The sequence below is a fragment of the Zeugodacus cucurbitae genome, chromosome 2 (assembly GCF_028554725.1).
Source record: "Zeugodacus cucurbitae isolate PBARC_wt_2022May chromosome 2, idZeuCucr1.2, whole genome shotgun sequence".
Classification (NCBI taxonomy): Eukaryota; Metazoa; Arthropoda; class Insecta; order Diptera; family Tephritidae; genus Zeugodacus; species Zeugodacus cucurbitae.
In genome coordinates this window covers 1,264,334-1,274,423 of record NC_071667.1, presented here as the reverse complement: position 1 = coordinate 1,274,423, position 10,090 = coordinate 1,264,334, and the positions used below count along the sequence as shown (strand labels likewise).

The following is a 10,090-nucleotide window of genomic DNA, read 5'->3' as shown; positions in this document are numbered from 1 at the left end:
TATTATCTCAAACATCGGCACGTTTTGCTAGTTATTTCATTAGTGTTTCATTCTCTATTCACTCTATAAGCAATACCCTTCAGCATCGAGAGAATTGCAACTACCTGGTTCTGTATACGCGTCATTTCAAGTAGCTAACTTGAACAAGGAATTGTGTCTAGAAAATACATATGTGTGTGCACGGGTATCTGAGCCGCTGAGTATCGTTACAGTATCCGCTTATGGCGTTAGATGTAGCGATTGTTGCTGGCAACAAGATTGATTATGCCCCAAAGTTACTTTCAACATATCCGCTTGCCAACACCAAAAACGAAGCTGTAGCTAAAGAGAACGCATGCAATAAATAAAAGTGGAGGAGAATGCAGAACACATTTATTTCTAAACCGCATCCATATACTTACACTACGAAGAAAAGAATAATTGAAATTTGTATATAGAAACGGGAAATTAAGAAAAACGGTATATGCATGATATTTCTCTCCTGCACTTATGCCTATAACTTGTTGTTGCTGGATAAAATAAGTAAATCACGCCTACGAGGTATTATTGTGTCGCTTAGAGGACAATTGTTGAATGTACGGCACCATTTGGCAAAGAAAAAGGTGTTTTTCGGACCAATTTATAGCTTGAAGATTTCTGGATATATCTATGCACTTGGGCAGAGCCTAACTTTGATTTCTCTTATTTCCACGTGCTTTGAGATCACTTTTGTTCTGAATACTTTCTATGTCCACGACAGCTAAACAAATTAAACAGAGAATCCAAACTATTTTTCCTCGATGCAGCAAAGTCATCTAAGTGGATTGAACGTTGCAGTTTACGGATTGTTTACATATTCCTTTGCCAAAATTATTCTCCTTTCATTACTCCACTACTGCAGAAGAAGAAGCTATCTCTTGAAAGCAATATCAAATGCAACCGCATTTTCTTCGAAACGAGAGCTTTGTTTGGTTGCTCGGTTAGATGGTAGATTCCTGCGGCCATTGATTAGTAAGTTGCAGCTAGCGTAATGCAATTAGAATCGATTTAATTGGAATCGTTAACAAAGATAAACCGAAAATCAAAATTAAATTAAATCGCCTTGGTGTTTAAATGCAAATAGTACGAATCGGTTGACTGCTTGCTGTTCAAGCTTGTGGTTGCGAGGCTTTGTTGTAATTGCGATTTATCAAATTAATTTCTATGCCATTATCTTATAAGCAAATAGAAAGTGTACGTAACGGAATTGACAAGTAAATCACAGATTATATGGAGAGAGAGAGAATGATCGAGAGACACGTGCGAAGAATTGTTGAGGAAATTTTAATTTGTGCAGTTAAATTAGGAATTGGAAAAACTAATTGTATGTATGTTATTGGCGTTCAACCGTTTAGCCGGTTATAACCGAATCGATGAGAGCGCGCCACTCTTCTCTTTCTTTCGCAGTTCGGCGCCAGTAGGAGATTCCAAGTGTAACCAGGTCGCTCTCCACCTGGTCCCTCCAACGGAGTGGAGGCCTTCCCCTTCCTCGGCTTCCTCCGGCGGAAAAACTAATTAATAACTGAAAATAAATACTTAAAAGAAACCAGTAAACAGGCACATTCTAATGGTATTATTGTTGTATTTTTCTTACATTATGAACCTACTCCACTTACTGGCGGAATATTGACATATTAATTGATCGATTATATCTATATTAAACCCGCTCTACTAGCTGCATTCTTCAATTTGATTTTATTTATAATTTTTCGATTTAATATTATAATTTAAAGGGTGATGATGTATTTTGAAACATGAAAGAAACTCACGCATATTTTGATCTTCCTTTACACATTTACTCGCATGTGCCCTTAACGGCAAGCACACTCAATTTCTCCAAGACCAATGACACACCTGAGTTCCAAGTAAAATTTTTCACTGTCAAAACTTTGGTAATTGAATTCCTGCCATTAAAGGTTCTCAGAGCTCACAGAAGCTGACTCAAGATGAGTTCAGCGCGTACAGGTGGCAAGCCATCAGCGAACATATGAGGGGTGTGGGCGTGCAACACTTGCAATTTCGCTCAAACGTAAGTGCAAGAAGAAAACTATCAGAAGCAATAAACTTATATTGATGATTGTGTCGAGTCAGGAATGTGACTCTGCAGGGCGTTAAGTGGAGTGGCAACGAGCTGACGCAAGTTGTGTGCATTTAAAGGCTCAATCGCGCATTTTACACGCGCAAATGCCACTTCTCACGATGACAGCAAAAAATGAGTTGCACTTTCTATGGATTTCCAAAAGATGGCGAAAAATGTTAAAATTGAAATTGAGATCCCATGAAAACTACAAACACACACACCCACGAAGGGTTAGTGTTCGTAAAAATCCACTAAGCTTTTTCAGTAATTTGCCATTTACTTGAGAATCTAAAGAAATGCGTTCATTCGTCGGTGTCATCGTTAGCATGCCTCCAATTTCGCACTTCCGTCCCGTCCCGTTGCGTTATCCATCCGCGTGGATATAATTTTTTTATTCGCTATTTCAATTCTTCCTTTCGGTGCAGGTTTTATGATCGAACTTCCCTTCCAGCAGATACAACTCAATTTTGAATCATTGACAACGTTATTACTGAGATTGGAAATGTGTCAAGAACTTTCAGGACAGCAATTTGTAAGTAGAATCTTTTATGGCCAAAGGCTTTTATGCAAAAAATCAGCTGACATAATCATGTAACAAGCTAAAATTGCCAGCAGATTTAATAGCGAAAAAACATTTCAAATACGTTATTCTTACAACGTGATGACAACTACAAACATTTGTTGTAATCAAGAGTTTATGAGTGATAAATTGGCAGCAGCATATTAATGTAGGTTTAACTGTTCATTGTAACGCTGTTGGTTACAATACAGTAGTTTTCCGAAATAACGAACACATTAATTGTCAGGCCTGTTCGTTACATCGAATTTTTCGTTAATTCGAGTACTCACTTAGAGGTATGTTTTGCAATCAAAATTAATTTATTAATTACTTGTTAAAAAAAATGAAAAACCATAACTAAACCACTCAAATCAACTGAATTATTCCAAAATGGACCATATTCGAACTAATATTCGTTATTTCGGAAAACTACTGAATATCTCCTATAGGTTGAATTCGTTAATCAAGATTCATAATTATATAATATAGATTATTTCCATTTTTATAATCTCAATACACAGTGCTATTATAATGAAAACATTGTGCTGAATAGGATAAACATATAAGATTTTTACGGTTTATATGTATATATCTAATTGAAGCTAAAACTGTTGTGAGTACAAATACACTTGCATCAACCGTTGAAGCCCAAGTTTCCATCTCTAGATACTGATTACATTTTCACATGTAGCATTATCTGATTTCCTCAAAACCCCGCTCGTAACTAACAGAACATTTTTATTAACAGTACTTCGGTATAACAGTTTGTTTACAATTGCGCTAGCAGAGAATGTTATTTCCCGGTGTTGCTATTTCGTTAATAATCTCTGTCGGGAGAGCTCGGCATGTTACACGAAGAATGTTAAAAATGTTACAGAGCATGGAGATAGATTTCTTCACAAAAAAGCTTTCGCTCCGCACGAGCAAAAATTAAAACGGGTTTGAACATTAGCCTCTCATTTCTCTCTACGCTCTATACATCTCAGAGAGAATAGTACCTTTAATCGCCACAAAGGCGATGGACAAATACATCTATAGATATGCTTGAACACTATTCGCGTAACAGTAAACAGTTTATAGAGAGCGCTGTTAATAAGGTAAGCAAGTAAACATTCGTAGAACAATTATTATTCAAAGAAAATAATAAAGTGCCTCAAAACCAGCTTAATATGTTGTACTCAAGCGGTATTAATATTTTTATAACAAAAGCAACGCGTATTTGATAAGGCAAACATGTTCACTTTTTATTAAAGTATAAATATTTCCTAAGAAAAAGCAATACGCATAAGCAAGCGGATATTTCCGGTTTTTCAAGAGGTATTCGCTGTCTGGTTATGCCTTCTTCGGTATGTGCAGTGTAACACGCTTTATTTTCATTTGCTTAAAATCTATTTCATTTCAACTTTTCTCATATTATTTCGGAAATCGAAATTGAAGAAGAAAACCTAATATCGTCTGACAAAAGTCGCAAAATAAAAGCGTGCTCAAAAGAAAGCTGGAGGGTTCATAACAACACATGTACCCGCTGCCTTCTTCCGTCGGGTTGCACCAGCTACATTAATGCCGCATTTAGTGTTCGCAAGCGCTCATATCCGTTGACTTGTATGAGTATAACAGCACATCATTGTCAAGAAACTCTTTGTGCTCCCACATACGAGTGCCTCCCGCCTGTTGTCTAACAGCTGTTCAAAAACAAATTTTGGTTTTGAAATAATAAAATAAAAAACCCTAAAACCGCCTTGCGAAGATCTGCTTACACCCACTCACGTGTTGAAACGCGACCACAGACAAACAAAGAAAGAACGCTGAAGGATGAACGTCAGCCAGCGAAAGTATTTTACATTTTTCAAAAAGGAAAACATATCTAAAAAGAAAGTCTCGTTTGTGTTAAACTTTTTCACTTTGTTTTCGTTTTGAAAAACTTTTATAATTAAAATTTCGCTGTGAGGGTGTGCAATGCGTAGTCGACGAAACGACGAAGTGCAGTTGAAGAGGTGCAAGTGTTAGAGCTCTTTAACGCATGAGATTTCTATAGGACGAGTCGCATGTACTCTGGAGGTGTGTACGTATATGAATGTGGGAGTGGAACCTGTGGGTAAAAGGTCCACACGTAGTGGCTGTTACTTTTAATTACAACCCTGCAAAGTTTAACGAAGACACAACGACACATACGACCATTTTTAATAAAATAAGTATAGTTGACGAGTAGAGTGAGTCGAGTGAAGACAGCGGCATCAACCGCTAGCACGATAGTGAAGACAGCGGCATCAACCGCTATGACGATAGTGAAGACAGCGGCATCAACTGCTTGTACGATATAATAATCAACAAATAGTGTGGTAATTATTATTGGATATAAATGAACTTTAATCTACATGTAACTAAAAATAAACGTGTAATCTACAATAATGTGTGTAATGAATTTAAATAAATATAAATCAAACGCATAATCTACAAATGTGGGCTCAGCCGAGATGTGAACGTATGTGAGCGGTGTCGGAAATTCGAAAATTTGTTAAATTAAAACAGTTTTGTTAAATTAAAACTAAAATGTGTAAAAACTAAAACTAAAACGTGTAAAATATCGTTATATACAAAGAAATTTGGAGAAAATGTGTATTATTCATACAAGTTGAATCTTGCAACAAACGGCAGTTACAGTTGGCGTCATAATTCAAATTTGTCAATTCAAAGGTCCAGAAAGTTCGAGAGAACGAGAGAAGCAGAAAGACGGAAAAGTGAGAAGGTGTGAAGCTGCAAAGATTCAAGTGACTGCGCCAATTAGAAAATGAGATGAAGGAAAGACATAGGAAGATGAGAGAGAATGTATGTATGTAATTTGGTAGCACTGAATTAAGAACAAATGGACAGAAGCAAAAATTGGAAACGAAACATATGTTTGTATAAGTTGTTATAAGATTCCAATAATGGTAATGAAGTCCAATAAGAATTAGCTACATATGCATATGTGCTGTAAAAACTTATGAATGTTAATATTATTTTCTAATACATAATGTTATTTGCTACAACATTGTTATAAGATTCCAGTAATGAATTCCAAATAAGAATTAGCTACATATGCATATGTGCTGTAAAAACTTATGAATGTTAATATTATTTTCTAATACATAATGTTATTTGCTACAACATTGTTATAAGATTCCAGTAATGAATTCCAAATAAGAATTAGCTACATTTGCATATGTGCTGTAAAAACTTATGAATGTTAATATTATTTTCTAATACATAATGTTATTTGCTGATACATAGTATGTCCAGAGAACCAGTATAAATACTCTTAAAATGTTTACTTAAATTGAAATATTGTAACTTAAGCCTGAATTTGAAATCACTTAAGAATTTTTATTGATATAATATTGTTTATGAGATAAGTTGTATTTTAAGATTTTGTTTTTTGTAATCATAATCAACACACCAGGAAAAGACGATGGACGTACAAGATATTTTGAGTTTGACAGTGGTAGCTCTGAAGAACAAATTGAGGGAAGTTGGACTGAGTGTTCAAGGCAGGAAATGTGAATTAAGAGATAGGTTGCTCTTATATTTCGGACATGTGTTGGAGGATGAAGATGAAAGTGAAAGTGAAACACGTTCAGTGACAATGGTAGAGGCACCAACCTCTCACCAAGACAATGTAGTGTTTAATCCGCAGTTCACACTGAGGGATGTGGAAGGGAGTATTTCATTGTTTAGTGGTACGGATGAGCTAGGTGTTGATAAATGGTTAGAAGAATTTGAGGATAACGCGGTAACTTTAAATTGGAACAGTTTACAACGATTTGTGTTTGCAAAACAACTTCTTAGAGGGGCTGCTAAATTGTATGTACGTAGCCAGACGGGAATCAATAGTTTCAATTCGCTAAAATCGGCGTTGAGAAGTGAGTTCGGTGTAAAACCAACATCACTAGATATTCATCGCATGTTACAAAATCGTCGTAAGAAAAATAACGAAAGTCTTCGTGAATACTTGTACAATTTGATGGAAATTGCCAAGCCAGTTGGTTTAGATGACGAAAGTCTCATTTTGTACTTTATTGGAGGAATTCCTGATTCAAAATTAAATAAAACAGTTTTATATCAAGCACGAACAATACAAGAGCTCAAAGAGCAGTTAAGAGTATATGAGAGGGTACATGATTCTCGACAGCCTTCAAGCAAGGAGAAGTCATGGCATGGGGTGGCAACACCGGTAGAACCAAGGGTTCAAAGGAAGTGTTTCAAGTGTGGAAGTGAATCTCATTTGGCCAATGGTTGTGATAAGAATGAGAGGGTACATGATTCTCGACAGCCTTCAAGCAAGGAGAAGTCATGGCATGGGGTGGCAACACCGGTGGAACCAAGGGTTCAAAGGAAGTGTTTCAAGTGTGGAAGTGAATCTCATTTGGCCAATGGTTGTGATAAGATTAGGCAGATCAAATGTTTCAAGTGTGGACAGATGGGCCATCGTAAAATTGAATGCGATCGTAGAAACGACGTGCATGTTAATACAGAATCAAAACGCAATAGCGCTTTGACTGTCTGGAAGACAAGTGGCATCTTCAAACCAATGAAGATGGGTAATTTAGTGATCAGTGCTTTAATTGATACGGGTGCTGACGTGAGTTTAATGAGGTATGATATGTTTAAGCGTACAGGAATTTCGAAGCTTAGCGATAATCGTTCGATCCTGGGAGGCATTAAAGGCAGTGAAGTAAGTACACTAGGTACTTTTGAAATAAATATCGAAGTGGATGGGATTAATTTCACAGTGACTTTTCACGTTACTGGGCTGAATGACTTGCCATATGAAGTAATTCTGGGAAATGATATTTTAAAAAACGTAAATATTTTTTTTAGCGAAAAGGGCGCTAAGTTCGGCAGGAAAAGTCTCGAAAGTTTAAATGATAAAGAGAATTTAGGGATAAGACAAATTTGTCAAAGTAAAGACGGAAAAGATTTTGAATTGTTAAAGGAAAAGGAAGAAGAAAACAACGCAGGTGGTAGTAATTTGGCTTTAACTGAATTTGCTGCACTTTGCGTAGCAATGGAAGAGAAAGATAGCAACTCGATAATAGACCTTGATTTAGGACATTTGAAAATTGAGCAAGCAGATACAGTTTTAAAGATGGTGCACAGTTTTAAACCAGTAAAGCAGACACAGTCACCAGTACAAATGAAGATTTTGATAACAGATGACATTCCTGTTTACCAAACGCCAAGACGAGTTTCATGCGTTGATCAGAAGATAATCGATAATCAAATAGATAATTGGTTGAACGAAGGTATAATTCGACAAAGCAATTCTGAGTATGCTTCACCAGTTGTTTTGGTTTCAAAAAAAGACGGTACGAAACGACTCTGCTGTGACTTTAGAAAAATAAACGAGAAGATTATACGTGACAATTTTCCAATGGTACTTATAGACGACGTTTTGGAAAAGTTGCAAGGGGCTAGTGTGTTCACTACGCTGGATCTTGCAAACGGTTTTTTTCATGTTCCCGTGGATGAAGGATCAAAACGATACACATCTTTTGTAACATACGGAGGGCAATATGAGTTTAACTTCGTCCCATTTGGACTTTCTAATTCACCAGCCATATTTTGTCGATACATTTCATCAATATTCCGTGATTTGATACAGCAAGGTATTGTAGTTATTTATATGGATGACATTATCATACCCGGACAGACCATTGAGGAAAGCATTGAAAAATTAAGAACTGTTTTAACAAGGGCAGCAACATACGGACTGCGTATTAAATGGACCAAGTGTTTTTTCTTAAAAAAGAAAATCGAATTTTTAGGATATGTAATCGAGAACGGTAGTATCAGGCCCTCTGAAGGGAAGGTAAAGGCCGTGCAACAGTTTCCTTTGCCGCGAGATAAAAAGGGACTGCAACGGTATTTAGGATTAACATCTTATTTTAGAAGATTCATTGAGGGATATGCATCGATAGCGAAGCCACTAAGCGACATGTTAAGAAAGGATGCGAAATATCATATAGGAGAGCAGCAACTGTTAGCGTTTCAACAATTAAAATTAGCTTTAATGAAAGCTCCGGTATTACAGATTTACGATCCAAAGGCTCAAACGGAGATACACACAGATGCTTCAATGTATGGATATGGTGCCGTGTTACTGCAGAAAAACTCGGATGATCAGCAGTTTCATCCTGTACAGTTCATGAGTAAGAAAACTACTCCAGCAGAGGAGAAATACAACTCCTATGAACTCGAAGTGTTAGCAATTATTCAGGCATTAAAGAAATGGCGTGTGTATGTGCTAGGTCAGAAATTCCGAATTGTAACCGACTGCAATGCATTTACGATGACTATTAAAAAACGTGACGTACCATTACGAGTAGCTCGTTGGGCTATGTACTTACAAGACTTCGACTATGTCATCGAACATAGGAAAAATTCAAGAATGCGACATGTTGATGCTTTAAGTCGTGTGGCATGCATGATAATTGAAGATTCGGTCGCGCATCGCTTAAGGGAAGCTCAAAAATCTGATGAGTGGATCAGGGCGATTATTCAAGTCTTAGGAAAATGTGAATACGAAGATTTCTTTATGCGAAACGGGTTAGTATATAAAGACCACGTTAACGAGTTGGTGGTAGTACCAGAAGCAATGGAAGATGAAATAATCAGCATTGCACACCGGCAAGGGCATTTATCCGCTAAAAAAACGCAAGAGTATTTAGAGAAATCGTTTTATATTCCAAAAATTTCGACAAAAGTAGGTAAAGTTGTAAAAAATTGCGTTGAATGCATCATCATTAACACAAAGGCAGGCAAAAAAGAAGGTTTCCTCTCACCGATAGACAAAGAAGATAGACCATTACAAACTTATCATATAGATCATGTAGGACCACTAGAGGTTACTAATAAAAAATATCAACATTTATTAGTAGTAGTAGATGCTTTTTCAAAATTTGTGTGGCTTTATCCCACTAAAAGCACGGACGCGAATTCCGTAGTTGATAGATTAACAAAACAATCGGCAGTTTTCGGTAATCCTAAGAGAATAGTAACGGACAGAGGATCTGCTTTCACGTCGAACATTTTCCATAATTATTGTACAGAACAAAACATACAACATTTGACTATTTCCACAGGCGTTCCTCGGGGAAATGGTCAAGTGGAACGGATGCACCGTATATTGGTTCCAATGTTAGCTAAACTATGTCATGATAATCCTGCTTGTTGGTATAAATATGTTGAAAAAGTTCAAAGAATCATTAATAATACACCTCCAAGAAGTACTAAGTTATCGCCATTCAAAATACTTACTGGTTTGGAAATGAGGCAATGTGAAGACATAGAAATTAAAAGTTTACTTGAAGATTGCATAATGAAAGAATTAGGCGACGAACGCGATAACATTCGAAAACTAGCTCAAGAAAATATTTGTAAGATACAAGAAGAAA

General features: G+C 36.5%; 1 protein-coding gene across 1 annotated transcript; it reads left to right on the top strand.

Annotated features, from left to right (window-relative positions):
* The first annotated feature begins 6,105 nt into the window (after nucleotides 1–6,105).
* On the top strand, nucleotides 6,106–9,842 carry LOC128919815 (uncharacterized). Its single transcript, XM_054225183.1, has 3 exons — nucleotides 6,106–7,289; nucleotides 7,515–9,242; nucleotides 9,779–9,842. The coding sequence occupies exons 1-3, from the start codon at nucleotides 6,106–6,108 to the stop codon at nucleotides 9,840–9,842; spliced, it is 2,976 nt and encodes a 991-aa protein (XP_054081158.1).
* The last annotated feature ends 248 nt before the right edge of the window (nucleotides 9,843–10,090 follow it).

What these genes read in the sequence shown, in the direction of transcription:
- LOC128919815 (XM_054225183.1), top strand. Translation starts at nt 6,106, where the DNA reads ATGGACGTACAAGATATTTTGAGTTTGACAGTGGTAGCTCTGAAGAAC. An exon ending in GCTGACGTGAGTTTAATGAG is followed by an intron (nt 7,290 to 7,514) that starts GTATGATATGTT and finishes TATTTTTTTTAG; the next exon opens with CGAAAAGGGCGCTAAGTTCG. An exon ending in GATTTCTTTATGCGAAACGG is followed by an intron (nt 9,243 to 9,778) that starts GTTAGTATATAA and finishes CTATTTCCACAG; the next exon opens with GCGTTCCTCGGGGAAATGGT.